This window comes from Mizuhopecten yessoensis, unplaced genomic scaffold, assembly GCF_002113885.1.
Source record: "Mizuhopecten yessoensis strain PY_sf001 unplaced genomic scaffold, ASM211388v2 scaffold6135_1, whole genome shotgun sequence".
Taxonomy (NCBI): Eukaryota; Metazoa; Mollusca; class Bivalvia; order Pectinida; family Pectinidae; genus Mizuhopecten; species Mizuhopecten yessoensis.
Window position 1 is genome coordinate 2,894,617 of NW_018406397.1, and position 20,069 is coordinate 2,914,685.

The 20,069-nt window shown below is 40.9% G+C and overlaps 1 protein-coding gene across 1 annotated transcript in view; it reads left to right on the forward strand.

The window, feature by feature from the left end:
- The window catches only part of LOC110451591 (putative glutamate synthase [NADPH]), a 68,017-nt gene extending 48,926 nt beyond the window's left edge, over positions 1–19,091 (forward strand). Inside the window, exons 30-45 of the mRNA XM_021499710.1 lie at positions 213–351; positions 947–1,132; positions 1,589–1,704; positions 2,166–2,343; positions 2,832–2,975; positions 3,478–3,572; positions 4,228–4,441; positions 4,954–5,040; positions 5,448–5,633; positions 6,475–6,564; positions 7,091–7,250; positions 8,371–8,540; positions 12,304–12,471; positions 13,422–13,524; positions 14,299–14,466; positions 15,043–19,091. Coding sequence (XP_021355385.1) covers positions 213–351; positions 947–1,132; positions 1,589–1,704; positions 2,166–2,343; positions 2,832–2,975; positions 3,478–3,572; positions 4,228–4,441; positions 4,954–5,040; positions 5,448–5,633; positions 6,475–6,564; positions 7,091–7,250; positions 8,371–8,540; positions 12,304–12,471; positions 13,422–13,524; positions 14,299–14,466; positions 15,043–15,179 — 2,341 coding nt within the window. The 3' untranslated portion in view covers positions 15,180–19,091. The remainder of the gene's footprint in view (positions 1–212; positions 352–946; positions 1,133–1,588; positions 1,705–2,165; positions 2,344–2,831; positions 2,976–3,477; positions 3,573–4,227; positions 4,442–4,953; positions 5,041–5,447; positions 5,634–6,474; positions 6,565–7,090; positions 7,251–8,370; positions 8,541–12,303; positions 12,472–13,421; positions 13,525–14,298; positions 14,467–15,042) is intronic.
- Positions 19,092–20,069: the final 978 nt, after the last annotated feature.

The window sequence follows — 20,069 nt, forward strand, 5'->3', positions numbered from 1 at the left end:
GAGAAAACAACGTTATTTTCTCACACAAACTAATGATAACAATCAATACCTGCTCACAAGAGCAGATAACTCTGCAATACGAAAAGACAGAATACATGTACTGAAATCAAGTCTTGTAGACCACAATATACAGAGATGTGTGTGCTGCTCCAGATATACATACTAATTGTACCATTACCATTAATTATTACATCATTGTTCCTCTGTTACAGGAAGACGGTGGAGGAGGGACTCCCCGACCAGAGTATCATCATCAACCTGAAGGGGTCAGGGGGTCAGAGCTTCTGTGCCTTCCTAGCCAAGGGCATCCATGTGACCTTGGAGGGTGATGCTAACGATTACGTCGGCAAGGTACAGGATATTTGTCAGCATTGTTTCTTGGCATCAGCGGACATAATTGTGTGATTATATTAAAAAATGGTGTAAAATTTGTGAGAATATGGATGTCAAGTAATCATACATTGGTGATCTATTTACATATATATAGTTTGGACCTCAGCTAAGGGCCTTGGTTTTCTAGGCCTATCTATGGCAGGATGCATTATGGTATGGCATTGTCTGGCTGGCTGGGTTTCAATATTATTTTGTATTTTGTGCAGAGCACATTGTGACCTCTTAGCTTTTTCATTTACGTACACTAAATTTGCTTAAAATTTTGTATCTTGATAAGTGTCATGTGCTGATATAGGGTCTCATGCCCCAGAGTATTTGGAATATGGGCAAAAAAAGGAAATACTAAATTGGCAGAAAGTGCACCTTGTCTTATTCCTTTGTTTCATTGCAAGTGATGGGCAATGTATATTGTTATGTTCCTTTTATGCTCTTTTTAATATAATATCAAGTGATTTAACAGACCTAAGCTTGCTAGTGAACTGAAATAAATTTACCTAAATATAAACAGCGGATGATTATATAATTGTCTGATTGACCTGTTTTGTGACCCTAGGGTTTGTCTGGTGGAGAGATCGTGATCTACCCTCCCAAGGACATGTCTCCATCATTCCGAACCGAGGAAAACATCATTGTTGGCAACGTTGTCCTGTATGGAGCTACGTCAGGGAAGGCTTTCCTGTGTGGGCAGACAGCTGAGCGGTTCTGTGTCCGTAACTCCGGAGTCACAGCCGTCTGTGAGGTGTGTGTCTGGTCCTTACTGAAACAATATGGAGGACAATACTGCCTTTAACAAACAGATAAAGTGTTAAAGTATACCGTGAAACTTTCGACCAGTCAAATATTTGCCCATCGCCAGTAACATCTATGTTCATTCAGTATAATTTTGCCCTTTACATTTAATTACTGTATAGGGTATGCTATGTACTAATTAATATTCACTGTTGTAATAATTTGGAAAGGCGAAAGTTAAACTGCAGTGAAATTTTCCCCTTATACAATAAATATAACATTATAAAAAAAGAATTTTAAAATTTTCCTTGAGTCTAATTGTGAAGTTATATCAAATTGTCACAGCCTTTTACAATCGTTTTAAAAGACCAAAAATTAATGATATGCTCAGCCGTATCAGTGACCTATCTTCTGACACCATGGTTTATCTGTTTGTGACTTGTACACTGTCTTGGTTACTTGACAGGGCTGTGGAGACCATGGCTGTGAGTACATGACCGGGGGCAGAGTTGTGGTTCTTGGATTAACAGGGCGGAATTTCGCTGCAGGAATGTCTGGTGGCATAGCCTATGTATATGACAAGTAAGTTCAGACTGTCTAGCTGTAGCAATAGAAGCTGATCATTTCAATATTTTCCTCTGCCTTACAATTTACAACAAATATCAAATGTTACTTGTTCAATAATAGTGTTCTGAGTGTTCCTAGACCAGGATTCGAACCCAGGTCCTCAAATTGTTATACTACCGCACTAACAGACTTAGCGAATTTGTCAACAGAAGAATAGTGGCCCAACTATGCTACAGGTACATCCAAAACAAAATTAAGGGGAGGTAACTCTATATAGGAAAAAACACAGTGCAGTGGGACAGCGATCCTTATGTAAAACAATTTTTTTTTTTTTCCTTTTTTTTTTACAGCAAGGAAGAATTGTTTTATTGACATAAGTATCTATGTGACAAAGTTTCCTATGGATTTTTTACTATGATATGATGGTCCTCACCAACAACCAACAATTTAATTTACAAGTATCTGTCTTGTGTCAGACTTAAGATGTTCCACCAGCGATGCAACCAAGAATCTGTCGCCCTGGAGCCCCTTGACCTTCCCGAGGATCTTACATTTGTCCAGGACCTCCTGACAGAGTTCCAGCAGAAGACAGGATCCCGTCTGGCCCAAAGTATCCTTGACAATTGGCAGGAAGAGAAGAAACACTTTGTTAAGGTGCCTATCATTGTCTTAGTCTGTAATTCCTCTCACTAATGTAGGCAAGTGACTTAGTATTGAGATGGGTGGCAAACAGCATTGCAATAGTTATGTATAGTTATCCTCTGTCCCACTTGTATGAAAAATCATAAAATCGTGGAAAGTCTTGCACAGTTCAAAGTCAATACAAATTCTCTGATAGAAAAAGTCCTCATACTTATTCCATACTATGAAGGACTAGATTTGAATTATCTCAAATTTAGGGAATCTTTTATAGGTTGTATATACTAATTTTATTCTGTCGAATCAAGATTAAAATTAGGTTGCAGACTTAGTATATTATATATATACCTTCATGTGGAAAAAAGGAAAGATAGATTATTATGTTTTCTTTTGTACAAACTTAACTGGTGCTATTTTCATCAGTTTTTGTGTTAGCATTAAAACAATCGTGTTTGTGTACTCAATAGGAGATATAAGACTAGTTTGTTGGACTTTTTTGATAGGTGTTCCCCCATGAGTATAAACGGGCCCTGCTGGAGGCGGAGAATGAGAAGGCAGCCGTACACAATGAGGCTGTAAACGGGGTCGTGAATGGCGACAGCAATGACGACGGGGAGGATCTCATCATCAACGGCAGGGAGGAAAAAGTAAGGGGGGCTACCCCCACACAAATGGGGGGGGGGGGGGAATAATTAGATCAATATATGAAAATGTGGTGGGGATTTGGGGTAGGGATCGGGGGGATTATTAATAATATATGGATGGATGTGTTTTAAAATAATAGTTAACAATTGTATAGTGAACCCCAGGAAATAAATAGTTTTGAGTGCTTTCTTTCCCCCATATCTTAATTTCTAAAATATCCCTTACTTCAGAGTATTTAAAGAAAGGCTAAACTGAGAGATGATAATGTTATTTTATGTTTTCCATCCACGATTGCATTGTTCTCTATATTTAAACTTAAATGATTTACACTTTCTAGTCAAGAAATGTTAAGATAAATTTGATTCTCTGTCACAAGATCTGATTAACCAGAAACCCCTGTGTAATACCATAAGATGTTTATGATATAGATATGAAAGATATACAAAATATGTACAGTCCCCTGAGATGTATTTGTTTTAACGACTGTGTGTATGTGACCTTCAGGCGAAGACCAAGGTGGCCAAGATTGTAGATATAGAGGAAGCTATACCAGATGCTGTGCGTAACCAGAAAAACCTTGAAAAGCTGGATAAACTAAGGTAAATATTACTTTTGGCCAAACTGTCTCTGACATAAACTACTGTAATACTAAGAGGAAAATCTATTTATTTGAGTTTTAATGCTATTTTAGAAGTTTTCAGCCTCACTATTGACTGCTAGTTGATATATTATGAAGGTACCAACTGATGTTGTTCCAGTCTATTTCGCTACTTCAACGAAATGTAATAACCTAGAAAGAGTTTGATATCCCACCAAGTGACATTGTTCTGACAATGGGCAAACAGTGTTGTCAAGGAAGAAGCCATAGTAAAGGATGAATAAATGAAAAAAAAATAGATCATCCCATCTAGGATAAACAACATACTGTATAATTGTTAATATTCGAGTGGGATTTAATTTTGCTATATTCGCGGTCACCAGAGATAGTGCGAAATTAACTACCCAGTGAATATAATTACATTGAACTATGATATCCAAAACATTCACAAAACACTAGTTAGTGCTATATTTTTACCTAGCCATGGTGTGCGAAATTTAATCCCGAAACTATTAGCCCCGCTTAATCGTAGAAAGATACCATCACAGAAAACAAATATGTAACTTTACTTTTATTGGCTATTTTTACAAGAGTGCTTGATTCTGCACGTAAGGTTTAGATATTTTTATGTTTGAACCAAACTTGGATGTTTACAGAGGTTTTGTGAAGTACAACCGTGCCACGTACCAGTACCGCGACGTGAAGTCGCGCCAGAAGGATTGGCAGGAGATTTACAATCATGGCGTTGTGAAGGAGGGATTACAGAAGCAGGCCGCTCGCTGTATGGACTGTGGAGTGCCCTTCTGCCAGTCCGACAATGGCTGTCCACTCAGCAACATTATACCCAAGTGGAATGACCTTGTCTTCAAGGTCAGTTTCATGTATCATATATTCATGATATGTAAAACGTAACATTTTCTTCATTAGTAGTTATCTCCTGCTATACTGTTTAATATTGACCCTTATTTTGTGGACAGTTGCTGAGCTTCCATTCCTTACTACTGTTTCAACTAGACCCATTTGAAAGTAGAACAGTTAACAACCTATCACTTTCTTTGGGAAATGGAGGGGCATTGTCTTACTGTTCCATAAAAACATTAGTTTATTTGTATATCTTGCGGAATCCCTGATCTTTGCTGTAAACTGCTACTGTATACTGGGGATTGTTCGCCTCAGATTAATTGGAGGGCGAATCTATCATGACAGCGAATTTTGATACACAACATGCATTATATAGCCATTAGAAACTACATGTGAAGGGCGAATTTTTTATTGAAAAAGGGCAAAAAAATTGACTGAGCAAAAAATGCCCGATATACAGTATGATAAGGGATCATGTCTGCCATATTTCTTCTGTATATATACATGTGTTGTTTTCACAGAACCAATGGAAGGAGGCCCTGGACCAACTGTTACAGACAAACAACTTCCCCGAGTTTACTGGCCGTGTGTGTCCTGCTCCTTGTGAGGTACGTTATGTGTTGAGTAAAATGTAATTACCTTACCTGTCTAAAGCAAGTTATTCAAATGTCTGTGTAGACTCAATAACTTCATATATACATTAATCGGTGTGATTATAAAAATTGTCTATTCCAAGCAAGAAATATCTTGGGAAAGGTAGTCGTACTAGTATAACAATACAGAAAACCACAGCTGAGTTTTGAATCAGTAGAAGTAGCTTCATTTTCATTCGTAATGTGACCATGATAGTTCTAATTTTTACAAAGTCTTGGGCCATCAGAAAGGCACTACATTTGCTTCACAAAAATGTTTTAAGTTGAGCATCAATTAATTTACACGGTCGATCGACTCCCAATAAAGTAATATAGATTTGACCAATGTGTATTGACCAATGTGTACTAATTAAATCCAATAGGGTGCATGTGTGTTGGGGATCAACTCTCCAGCAGTGACCATTAAGAACATCGAGTGTTCTATCATTGACCACGGCTTTGAGCAGGGCTGGATAAAGCCAGAGCCTCCTCTGCACAGGACAGGCAAGAAGGTGGCCGTTGTTGGCAGCGGGCCCTCAGGAATGGCAGCCGCGGCCCAACTCAACAAGGTAAATATCCAACATGCACAAATGTTTACTAGGGAAGATACCCGATTAAAAATCACTTGAAAATTGTAATAATCTCTCTAAATAATGTTTATTTAGTGATAAGATTTTACTGATGTTTTGTTTTGAAGTGTTCACACAAAAATCTGGGTGCAGTGTTACTTATTTTGTGTCATGATCTGTATGTGTTCAATGCAATAATTGGTACTTGTGAAATTCCATTCTGATATTTTCACCCAGATTCTGGAGCCTGTGCAAGTCTATGTGTTGACGTAATGCACAAAAAAGTAGTCTGTAGTCATTGAAGGACATTCATACATCATAATGGTGTATGCTGATAGTTCAGTACAGCCAAATTATGAAGGAACAAAACAAAAAAGTATATTTTAAATGTCATATTTGATTTTTATTGATGAATTCATAGGTTTAAATACACAAAATTTCCTGATAAATTGTCGCGGAAGAATATTGTCTAGACACGGTGCTCATGCTCAGCCACAAGCCTACAGCAGTCATCTTTTTACTAGCTCAAGTTGACCACTAATTTCGAGGTTCAATATCTTCTGGAATGTGAAGCTGCAGTTATTGAATGTCGAATATATGTCCCTTATGTGCATAAGCACAGGCAATGTTAATCTAATCTTACTTTTATGGGCAAATGAAACCGGTAACATTTGGTAGTTACATTGAGTCCAACTTCAGTAGAAATTAAAATATTTGAAAATTCAGACAGTGAATATGTAGCAAATACCATGACAGTTTTAATTTTTTTGTTAAATTTTCCTTTAAACTTTGTCCTATGATGATTGATGATTATTTCACTGATGGTCCATTTTCACTGTAGGCTGGTCACTTGGTGACGGTGTATGAGAGGAATGACCGGATCGGGGGTCTGATGAGGTATGGCATCCCCACCATGAAACTCAGCAAGGAGGTATGTTGAAGGGCTAACATACTGCAGTCTCCTATGCCAGTACTTGTCTGTTGACAAGTTCATATTAATTTGAAATCCAACCTGCAGTCAGTCAAACAAGGTTAATCGACACACTTTGGTTTCTGTAATATTCAGAATAACACATTTCAAGAACAAAAATACGAACAATATTCAGAAATGAAATTTGTTTTTAACTATTTACAACTCGAAATCATCTTTCTAAACTGTTTGGAAAAAAGTTCGCTCTATCAGAATAAGGATTTTTATCATGTATCAAAGTGAGGAATTCCAGGTAGTAGAAAGTTAAAGGAATGGCAGTTATTTCTACATTGCTGTAGCACTGGTAACATAGTCACTAGAGTTGAGATTGTGTACATCGGACAAACAGTAATTATGTCATTTTCCTGTTGTTCCCTGAATTGTACCAATTATTGACTTGTCCCTTTGTTGTATCTGTTAAAATACAGGTGTTTTACCTGTAACTTGTCTATATTATACATATACCTGAGATTAATTTGTATTGTAGGTTGTCCAGCGGCGTGTTGACCTCATGGCTGAGGAGGGAGTGGAGTTTATAACCGGGGTGGAGGTGGGCAAGGACCTCCCATCTACACAGCTAGTACAGGACTATGATGCAGTAGTGCTAACTCTGGGGGCCACACACCCTAGGGATCTACCTATTCCTGGTAAGTACTCACTGTGGGGGCCACGCACCCTAGGGGTCTACCTATACCTGGTAAGTACTCACTCTGGGGGCCACGCACCCTAGGGATCTACCTATTCCTGGTAAATACTGTCTCTGGGGGCCACACACCCTAGGGATCTACCTATACCTGGTAAGTACTCACTCTGGGGGCCACGCACCCTAGGAATCTACCTATTCATGGTAAGTACTGTCTGTGGGGGCCACACACCCTAGGGATCTACCTATTCCTGGTAAGTACTCACTCTGGGGGCCACACACCCTAGGGATCTACCTATCCCTGGTAAGTATTGTCTCTGGGGGCCACACACCCTAGGGATCTACCTATACCTGGTAAGTACTCACTCTGGGGTCACACACCCTAGGGATCTACCTATACCTGGTAAGTACCGTCTGTGGAGACCACACACCCTAGGGATCTACCTATTCCTGGTAAATACTGTTTGTGGGGGCCACACACCCTAGAGATCTACCTATTCCTGGTAAGCACTGTCTCTGGGGGCCACACACCCTAGATATCTACCTATTCCTGGTAAGTACTGTCTCTAGGGGCAACACTCTAGGGACATACTGGTAAGTCCTGTATTTTGGGGCCACAAACCCTAGGGACCTTCTTATACTTGGTAAGCCACAACTCTTGGGCCCACACACCATAGGGATCTGTATCGGTGTCTGGTTATTGATGCCTTTGTGGGCACGCACACCCAGGGAACCTTCCAATACCTTGTTAGTCTTATCTCTGTGGACCAGATAAACCTAGGGACCTACCAACCTAGTGATGTTTTTTGTGCCACATTCCCTAGGGGCCTATCCAATCTTGCAAGTGCTGTTTCTGGTGGTCTCACACCCTTAGGGACCTAGCCATGCTTGGTAAGTGCTGCCTCTTGAGGCAACCCCCCCCTACAAACCTGGCCATATTTGGTAAGTACTTTTTTGGGGTACTTTACATCTTAGGAACCTGACAATACCTGTAAACCTCTAGCTATATGGGCATACACCATCATCAAGTTGCTCAACAGGCTGAACAAACAATACAAGTAAGACGTATGCCGAAATCCAGGAATGCAATTTTTGTGATCATAATGAATTGATCTGTTTTACAGGTCGTCAGCTGAATGGCATTCATTTTGCAATGAGTTTCCTCGAAACTTGGCAGAAGAAACAAGAAGGAAACGACCTAGACTTCCTAAAGTTCCATGCTAAGGACAAAGATGTTGTGATCATAGGAGGTGGGGACACAGGATGTGACTGTATAGCCACCTCTCTCCGACATGTAAGTCTGAGGGGAGGGGGGACATGAGGTGTGACAGTATAGCCACCTCTCTCCGACATGTAAGTCTGGGGGGAGGGGGGCCACAGGGTGTGACTGTATAGCCACCTCTCTCTGACATGTCAGTCTGAGGGAAGGGGGACATAGGGTGTGACTGTATAGCCACCTCTCTCCGACATGTATGTCTGAGGGATGAGGGACATAGGGAGTGACTGTATAGCAACTTCCCTCTTACATGTAAGTCTGAGGGATGGGGGACATAGGGTGTGACAGTATAGCCACCTCTCTCCGACATGTAAGTCTGGGGGGAGGGGGGCCACAGGGTGTGACTGTATAGCCACCTCTCTCAGACATGTAAGGCTGAGGGGAGGGGGGACACAGGCTGTGACTGTATAGCCACCTCTCTCCGACATGTAAGTCTGAGGGGGGGGGGACATAGGGTGTGACTGTATAGCCACCTCTCTCCGACATTTAAGTCTGAGGGGAGGGGGGACACAGGGTGTGACTGTATAGCCTCCTCTCTCTGACATGTAAGTCTGAGGGAAGGGGGACATAGGGTGTGACTGTATAGCCACCTCTCTCCGAAATGTAAGTCTGAGGGGAGGGGGGACACAGGGGGTGACTGTATAGCCACCTCTCTCCGACATGTATGTCTGAGGGATGAGGGACATAGGGAGTGACTGTATAGCAACTTCCCTCTTACATGTAAGTCTGAGGGATTTGTGACATAGGGTGTGACAGTATAGCCACCTCTCTCCGACATGTAAGTCTGAGGAGAGGGGGGACATGGGGTGTGACTGTATAGCCACCTCTCTCCGACATTTAAGTCTGAGGGGAGGGGGGACACAGGGTGTGACTGTATAGCCCCCTCTCTCCGACATGTAAGTCTGAGGGGAGGTGGGGTGTGACTGTATAGCCACCTCTCTCCGACATGTATGTCTGAGGGATGAGGGACATAGGGAGTGACTGTATAGCAACTTCCCTCTTACATGTAAGTCTGAGGGATTTGTGACATAGGGTGTGACAGTATAGCCACCTCTCTCAGACATGTAAGTCTGAGGGGAGGGGGGACACAGGATGTGACTGTATAGCCCCCTCTCTCCGACATGTAAGGCTGGGGGGAGGTGGGGTGTGACTGTATAGCCACCTCTCTCCGACATTTAAGTCTGAGGGGAGGGGGGACACAGGGTGTAACTGTATAGCCACCTCTCTCCGACATGTAAGGCTGAGGGGAGGGGGGACACAGGCTGTGACTGTATAGCCACCTCTCTCCGACATGTATGTCTGAGGGATGAGGGACATAGGGAGTGACTGTATAGCAACTTCCCTCTTACATGTAAGTCTGAGGGACGGGGGACATAGGGTGTGACTGTATAGCCACCTCTCTCCGACATGTAAGTCTGAGGGATGAGGGACATAGGGTGTGACTGTATAGCAACTTCCCTCTTACATGTAAGTCTGAGGGATGGGGGACATAGGGTGTGACAGTATAGCCACCTCTCTCCGACATGTAAGTCTGAGGGGAGGGGGGACACAGGGTGTGACTGTATAGCCTCCTCTCTCCGACATGTAAGTCTGAGGTGAAGGGGGACACAGGGTGTGACTGTATAGACACCTCTCTTCGACATGTAAGTCTGAGGGGACGGGGGACATAGGGTGTGACTGTATAGCCTCCTCTCTCCGACATGTAAGTCTGAGGGGAGGGGGACACAGGGTGTGACTGTATAGCCACCTCTCTCGCCGACATGTAAGTCTGAGGGGAGGGGGGACATCGGGTGTGACTGTATAGCCACCTCTCTCCGACATGTAAGTCTGAGGGATGGGGGACATAGGGTGTGACTGTATAGCCACTTCCCTCTGACATGTAAGTCTGAGGGGAGTGGGGACATGGTGTGTGACTGTATAGCCACTTCCCTCTGACATGTAAGTCTGAGGGGAGTGGGGACATGGTGTGTGACTGTATAGCCACTTCCCTCTGACATGTAAGTCTGAGGGGAGGGGGGACATGGGGTGTGACTGTATAGCCCCCTCTCTCCGACATGTAAGTCTGAGGGATGGGGGACATAGGGTGTGACTGTATAGCCACTTCCCTCTGACATGTAAGTCTGAGGGGAGTGGGGACATGGTGTGTGACTGTATAGCCACTTCCCTCTGACATGTAAGTCTGAGGGATGGGGGACATAGGGTGTGACTGTATAGACACTTCCCTCTGACATGTAAGTCTGAGGGGAGGGGGGACATGGTGTGTGACAGTATAGCCACTTCCCCCTGACATGTAAGTCTGAGGGGAGTGGGGACATGGTGTGTGACTGTATAGCCACTTCCCTCTGACATGTAAGTCTGAGGGGAGTGGGGACATGGTGTGTGACTGTATAGCCACTTCCCTCTGACATGTAAGTCTGAGGGGAGGGGGGACATGGGGTGTGACTGTATAGCCACCTCTCTCCGACATGTAAGTCTGAGGGATGGGGGACATAGGGTGTGACTGTATAGCCCCCTCTCTCCGACATGTAAGTCTGAGGGATGGGGGACATAGGGTGTGACTGTATAGCCACCTCTCTCCGACATGTAAGTCTGAGGGGAGGGGGGACACAGGATGTGACTGTATAGCCACCTCTCTCCAACATGTAAGTCTGAGGGATGGGGGACATGGTGTGTGACTGTATAGCCAACTCTCTCCGACATGTAAGTCTGAGGGATGGGGGACATAGGGTGTGACTGTATAGCCACCTCTCTCCGACATGTAAGTCTGAGGGGAGGGGGGACATGGTGTGTGACTTTATAGCCACTTCTTTCTGACATGTAAGTCTGAGGGGAGGGGGAACATGGTGTGTGACTGTATAGCCACTTCACTCTGACATGTAAGTCTGAGGGGAGGGGGGACATGGAATGTGACTGTATAGCCACTTCCCTCTGACATGTAAGTCTGAGGGATGGGGGACGTAGGGTGTGACTGTATAGCAACTTCTCTCTGACATGTAAGTCTGAGGGGAGGGGGGACATGGTGTGTGACTGTAGAGCCACCTCTCTCTGACATGTAAGTCTGAGGGGAAGGCGGACATGGTGTGTGACTGTATAGCCACTTCACTCTGACATGTAAGTCTGAGGGGAGGGGGGACATGGGGTGTGACTTTATAGCCACTTCTCTCTGAGGGGAGGGGGGAAGGGACTTGGGATGTGACTTGATAGCGACCTCCATCTGACAGGTAGGTCTCAGGGGAAGGGAGAAGATATGGTATGGGATTGTCTAGCTACCTCCCCTCATAGGAAAGTCATACGAGGAGAGATTTGTTTTTGTGTTTTACATCCTCAAGTTCATTTGAAGACAATGCAGTTAATGAGGCCACCTGAAGGTGTCATTCCACTCATATGTCATAACCTGGACACAGTAACATGACATTCCAACCTGTCGCATTATTTTACTACAGGCTAGCCAGAGGTGCCTGGGGAGGCACTACTTATTGAAGGGTAGGAAGGAAAGAAAAATGTCCAAGGTTTTGTAATGGGGACAGCTGATCAATTTTTGTTTCACTAATGTACTCTAAGTAGACAGGTGAACTTGGAATAACAAAGGTGGGACATACAAATTCAGCACAGATATTTATCCTTTATATAGCCTGATTTTTTTTGGGCAATGAATACTATGAAAATGACGTAAAACTACAGTCAAGCCTATGTTGAGCAATCACCTATGGGAGATCTTGTAACAATGTATAGATAAATTACATGAATATCAAATTAAGAAGCTACGTTTTGTTTGTGACAGGGTGCCAAGAGCATCACATCTTTTGAGATACTGCCACCACCTCCCCCATCCCGGGCAAATGACAACCCCTGGCCCACCTGGCCACGTGTTTTCAAGATGGACTATGGCCATGAGGAAGTGGAACTCAAGTTTGGACGGGACCCCAGGATATTCAATATTAAGAGCACAGTAAGTATATATTAGTTTCCCAGGAGAGTTCTGTATGTTGTGTGGATATGATCAAAGCAAAACTGAAGATTTACAATGTAAAATCTGTTGGTGAGGTTTCTAATTATACACCCACAACGAAGTTAGGGGGGGTATACTGGAATCACCCTGTCTGAATGTCTGTCTGGATGTCGTCTGCAGTTACTTGTCCGGAAAACTTCTCCTGATGGAGTTATGCCCCTTTGTGCGAAATACTTGTCCATGCAACTCCTGGGGGTATTAGTCAGTCATCCTGGCGACAGCTCTAGTTGCAAGAGTTTTTGTCTCGCCACCACCAAGTAGTGAAAGCGAGACTAAGGTGTTGCTTTTACGGCGGCGTCAACGTTAAGTTTTTGCGTTTCAGTTAGCTTCACTGAAAGTTTAAGTGCTAGACCAACCAAACTTGAACCATAGATGCACCTTAGGTAGTACATCTAATGCTGATGCGGCCTACCTTTCATGGTCCATTGACTTTGTCAGCATCTCCATCAACATTAAATTTTTGCGTTTAAGTTAGTTTCTTTGAAACTATCAGTGCTACACCATCTGAAACTATAAGTGCTACACCAACCAAACTTGACATGTGCATTGATGGTCAAAGCACGGCACAGGTGAGACATATCAATCTGAATGGCTTGTTTATCAGTGCTTTTGGACATCATTATCAGTCAAGTACAGTAGACGGTATATACTGTGAAATCAGATATTTTCGTGGGACCCAAATTTGGTGGTTTTCCGACAAAACACCGTTTCGTGGGTACATGAATTCATGGACTAAGATTACCTGCTCAAACAGAGAACTATTATATATCAAACTTGAAGTTATTTATGGATTTCCTACGAAATCAACAAAATCATATAAACCCCACAAAAACTACTGATTCGCAGTATATGTCTGTAAAGTGTTCTTTGACCTTGTCTATATTTTACAGAACTTTGTGGATGACGGGAAGGGCAACGTGTGTGGTATCAACACCATGTTAGTAGAGTGGAAGAAGGACGACTCCGGCCGCTGGACGATGGCTGATGTACCAGGTACGACTCTCAACTCATTGTCAATGCTCAATGTGTACTTCTGAATAACATGGTAGTGCACGTGGTAGCTGCTGTACAAGGGGTTACGAAAATTCGCTTGAAAAAAAAGCCCCAGCGATTTCATGATATGATAAATAAGTTCCAGGATATCAAATTCATTGAAGCCAAACCTTTTTTGACAACCAATGTTATCAAAGTTAAAATATTCATATTTTAATTATGTTATGTCTGCATGGACATGATGAAGTACTTTTGGAATGATTTTATAACCCTTTTTATTTACTTTTTTTGGTTTTTATACAACCTTATGAACAACTTTTGACTATATAGTAGAACCTTTATGTAATACCTGTTGTTTCAATTGCCACCTCGCCTACCGTCAACATATTTCAATGTCTGTTTTTCATATTTTCTCATATTTCCTTTATATGTTTTTTTCTCAATTTATCCCCAAACTCTTAATAATTCTAAAATTTCTTTGGACAAATGATGACATTATAACAAGGTTTAAGTGTTCTGATTCTCGTTGCATTAAATATTCTTGTATACAGGACTAATAAATACCTGAGGTATCCTTCACAGACTAGGGCTTTAAAAAAAAGGAACCGCACATACGCCATGTTTTTGACCTCTTGCTTCTAATAGTAATCCAATACAATGATAGAATCCCAAGGATTGAAACTTACGATTTGTAAAGCCTTGATGACCTGTTTCTTGATGAAATAGACAGGAAGTGATCTGTGAAGTGTTGATTTTCGTTTTTACATCCCACAGGATCTGAACGGTTGATCAAGTGTGACATTGTTATGTTGGCTATGGGATTCCTGGGGCCGGAGAAAAAGATTGTGGAGGAAATCTCAACCAAACTTGACCCTCGAGGGAACTTTCAGACTCCAAGAAATAAATACAGCACCAGTGTGCCGAAAGTGTATGCAGCTGGAGGTATGTAACTTTAGTCCTCTACTGGTACCACCAGAGGGCGCTGAAGGCTTGCATTCTGTCTCCACGTCAGTCACTTTGTCTCGGACATAATTGTATACGTATACTCTGATGCGAGTTATGGCGCTTCATTCATCTTTGATACTGATGTTTTTCTTGAGGTTGGGGGACTTTTAAAAGTACAATTAAAACAAATGGCCAAAAAAGTAGGTGTATGAACCAGATGACTTAATTTGTGAAATTTACTTGTTATCAGTAATGAATAATAGTTGCATATCTTTTTCAGTTTTCAATATTTTTGATAGTGTGTCATTAATTGAGTGCTATTCATATTGTATACAATATTAGATTTGGAAGATAAAAAAGTTAGTAAGTGTCAGGAGGTCTCTCACCAACTGAAGTTTTTGTAAGTTGGACATGCAAAATTTCTGGCTAAAGATTTAGATAATACAATTATTTTTATGAGTTCAATAAATTATTTGAACTCACAGATAATTTTAGCAATAGGAAACCGTATATAGAATATATACTATAGAATATATAATGATTTAATATTGGTGACTTTTTTTCCTCACACAGACTGTCGACGAGGGCAATCTCTGGTAGTGTGGGCCATCTCTGAGGGCAGGCAGGCTGCTCGTCAGGTCGATCTTGACCTCATGGGTAAGACCTCTCTGGCAGGCCCAGGCGGCATTGTGTACCAGCCAGAGAACTGACCACTGACTGTCCATAGCTGACCACATCACCAACCGTCATTGAATCATCTTTGAACATATCTCGCACATCCTTACACAGATCTCATTCTCTGTACCAACCTGGTTATCATATCTTACGTGATCTCTCTCAACAATGTTTCAATAATCGTACCGTTGGCGTAGGTCATTGTTGAATGTACAGAATAAGCTCCAGCGACATATCGTATAGGTTAGTGCATCTGTTTGAACAAGTGACGAAGAACTGTACGTTATGTGTCTAGGAATTGTAGTGTGATTCACACTGAATGGCAAAAATTCACTTACCATTCTTGGGATATTTCACTAGCACTGGTTCTTGTTCTGGTGTGTAAGTTCAAAAGACAAAGAAGTCTAGTACTTCAAAATGGTCGTCACTGATTGTGCTTCTTTCTTCCAATGCTATTTTTACCTCAAAAGTTTGTGTGCTAGCTTTATTCATACCAAAGCCCATGGCTGATATTTTACAGCAATCTTTACCTAATATATAAAATTTGATAGAATATGCAAATGAAATATCAAAATATTGAAAGAAATGGCTACAATGATAACTTCAGCAATGAGTCAATTATTAAAAAATCATTTTCTTCCAAATTTTGACAGTGACGTTGCGTAAAAATTTGTACAACAGTAAGTGTAGTAATGGAAGGAATGCAGTAAACTCTCATGCACAACATTTTATACATTATGATACAATATACCCAGTACATACCTAACAGGGAGACAAAAATACTCATAAATATTTAGTGGATAGTATTGCTCCTTTACATAGTCAATACATTCTATTGTTCAAATTACTTTCTACACGGACACATGTTTAACTGTGATGGTACATAAGCATACTTTGTGCTTTAAGTTACCTGTGATAAGGCTATGCAGGTGATAAACCCATTCATCCTTTAAATTTTATAATGAACTATTCCAACCTTCGAATTGGAAGAGTTCAAATGTGTGTTAAGGGGTGACTTTGTTAAGTTATTGCTACAAAGTCTGTCCAGGTTATATTAATATACATATAGATGATGCAATGTAGACATTCTGTGATCGTAATACCGTGTTGAAACTGCTGTCAGATAAACACAAGGTTAAGATTATTTTGTAGATGTTATATATATGGTTGTTACGTGCTAAAATTGACACTTTACAAACTAACAATGTGTAGACCTATTTTTTTGTCATGGTGTTGTATAGGATGATGATTGTAAACAGAGAAATTTGAACAAGTACTTTACTTATATATATATATACCACATACTAGATACGAAAATATAGAATATATATATATATACAAATATGTGTTTTACGAATGTAAGTTTGAAAACAAAGTTTTATTTGCATAAACAGAACCCTCCAGTTTATTTTCAGTGTTGAAGAGTGTGATGCTTATATATTATGTACACTTGCCAATTCCCTCTTTGGGAAAACAGGAGTACTCATGTGTAGAGCTGATATTTCACACAGTGTCATTTTTGCATTGTTGTGGGGAAAGAATTGCTGAGTTTAGCATTTTGAAGTAGATACATTTATAAAATAGTATTCGGCAAGATTAGGCTTGTTTTATGTCTTATTGAAGTCATCTTACAGCGGAAGTAACATAGGAATGATGATGAGACTGAAAAATTTAAATATTGCTACAGTAACGATCAAGTAAATAATACAGAGAAGTTTACCGGGCATAATTTGTTATAAATAGGCAAATGATAATGCAATGTAGGAAATAAGTTGTTTTAACTCGCAGATGTCTTCTGTGCTGTGTACGGAAGGTTTAACTTTTGTCTCCTCAGCCCTCTGATACGAGGACAAAATTATCTTATAAGTGAATATTAATACACAACATTTTATTCACACTAGTTGCACGTGAAAGGCAAACACTGAGGGAAAACGGATGGTAGCCATAAAGGGGCGAAAGTTTCCCGATACACTCTGCTAATTAAGTTTAACTTGTGTATATTGTGGAGGCTCTGCAGTGCTAGATTTTAATTGATGGCAAAAGTGATTTCCCATGTGAGCATCCGAAGAAAATGTATACTGATTTCGAGTATTACACGTGTTCTTTCTCGGTCCAAATGCTTGTATGAGCTTCCGTTAATAATATAGATATATTCTAGAAGTGCTCTTGTCTGTTATCATGTTAAGTTTTAATCCATGAGATTACCTATACATGTCGTATAATTTTTTATCCGTTAAATTTTATCCTTGCTTTAGCTATGGTTATACTATTGTATAGCCCGACCCTTACCAGACATCTGTCTGTCAAGTCTGGTGTCGGGGCAAGAGGAAACTCGGGCTTACTAATGTAGTGCTGTTTGTCATACATATTACTGTAGCTTGTAGAACAATTGTGTTATTGCTTTGTGCTTTGTTATTTAATGAAATTCCAGTTTGTGTTAAGTTTTTACCAACAACTTTTTTCACTTGTGTTCCAAATTTCAAGAGGGCATACAGTCCATTTTTGTGTATCAGTCAATCTTTATATCAGTTTGAAATTTACATAATCAGTTGTTGTTTGAAGACTAACTTGAATTTGAGCTCACCTGGTCCAAAGGAGAGCTTATGCCATGGCGCATCATCAATCTGTTATTGGTCAACCATTTTTCTTTAGGGCTAGTCAAGAACAGTAAAGTAGAAAGTAGAATTTGACTAAATCTGGTCTTGAACATTAATGGGCTGATCCTTCTCCATTCTCATGGGTGAAGAGTTTTCAGCTAAATAAGATCTTGAGCGTCCTTGGGCCAAGGGGACTCTTAAGTTGTATGAATGAAGGGTGTAAATCACCATTTGGCAGGGGAAATTTGAAGGACTAAAAGACAAAATGGTAAACATAATCTTTCCTCTTTTTACGAGGATGAAGGGATATTAACCAGAATCTTTGGGCTAAAGGCATTTATTTTTGCTGGGCGTTACATAAATACAACCTTGCTGCAAGGATTGCCTTCAGGGTCTGGTCTCGGCACAAGAGACTGTTCCAGAATCAGTAGAGATCCCTACCCCATAATTATTTATACGATTGCTAGGTATGAAGAGAGGAACACCATCATGCTATACACTCCTGATTTCAACCCCATCCCAAATTCTTAGTCTAGATCACAACTTGAAACATTTGAGATGCCGACACTATTACCATTTATAGAATTGCCAGGCATGGAGAGACAAATATAATACTGCTACTAGGACTGGTGCCTGGGTCAGCCTCACCCTGGTGGCTTAGTCCCTGTGTCATAACATGGAAACCATCAAGTTCCTAAGTCATAACAAAGCTCTGTATGATAAAAGTATATATATAAATACCTCAATGAAATTTGCTTTCAATGTATAATTGGTCTTTAACTTTCCTGGGGGCATTTTTTTTTTTTTTTTTAAATCTACCCCTCTCGACCAGTTAGTTATTTTTCATATATATTTGCTATAAAGCAGGGTTAGGACAAGGAAATCAAGTGTTACATAAAGAAAGGGTGTTGTCCCCCATAGTACTTAAAGAAATAATTGCAAAATATGCTTTAATAATAAAGCAAATATTTTGCCATGGCTGTTTGAATATCCAGGTGAGTGATACAGGCCCTCATGGCTTCTTGTTACAATATTTGAGTTATTTTGTTGTTTTAAAGAATGGTTTCTGAAGCACACTGACCAGGATCTGTATCGGCCCACTAAAACTGATTACAATCCCAGATTTCAAACCTTTCGATGAGACTCCCACACAACCGGTGATCTAACGAAGTCTAGGATTGGAATCAGATTTAGTGGCCTTTACAATCCTATACACAAATTGAGTCAATGCATGTCATGTTTTCTAAATTGATTGCTCAGGTTTCATGTTTTGGTTTGCATTCAGCTTGCCCTGAATTTGTAGCAGCAAGCAATGTTTCTATCTATTGAATAAATACCGGAAGGACTTAACATACAGTGTTAATTATTATGTATTGAAGAAGTTTTGAAATCCTGACACCAAATACTGGTAGATATATAATGTTTGGATTGTATTTGTTTATAGTTTTACATCCTTTCAACAGCATAGGTGATCAGAAGACTGGTGTCTAGAGTTTGGTTTGATAGTGTTTAAGGTCGTATGAAAAGCTAAGGTCAGTAAATGTTGTGCCTCAATTTGCGTAATATATGCATGCATGTATGTATGTGTGCTAGAAGCAGGATATTACCCTAAATGCCGAACGTTTAGCAGGAGATAACAACTAACCAACTACTTTTGTGTCTCGAAATAGAGGGCACAAAAGAAAATCTAATTTCTGCAGGGGGTTCCTACATTTGTTGCCTCTTACAACATGCAGCCAGAAGTTGTCTTTTTTTCACTTAACGACCTATCAACAGTCATTTAAGGACATGCCTTCATGTGTGAAATGCATGCGTGCTGGGGCCAGGGTTATGTTGGTGTATTTGCCTTCTTGCAATAGAGCGGATCGTATGCCGAATGAAGAGAACTTCCTCACAGAAATACCATGCTGAAGGCACCCATCACAGTAGTCCACCCGGTCACATTATACTCACAACGGGTAAACAAGTTGTTGCGAGGGTACATCCCGGTCTGGGGAGAGAACCCATTGCCTATCCTACTTGGGCTAACGCTCAACAACACCAAGGCCAAAAGTGAGGTATTGCTAAACGAGGCACTAGGAAACAAAAAGTTTGTTATGAAGAAAAGTGAAAAATAAAAATCCCAAATGTTGCAACGGTGACAGCAGACCTATTGTGGTTTCTGCAATGTTCCCTTAGCAAAAGACACCGAAGAAACCCCTTGATTTTGCAGGGGAACCCAACATTAGTCGCCTTTTACGACATGTAGCGAAATACACCAGGAATATTTTCCCCGAACCTACAGGGGAAAATGCATTGAGTAACAGCGAGCATATTCTTTTTTCATTC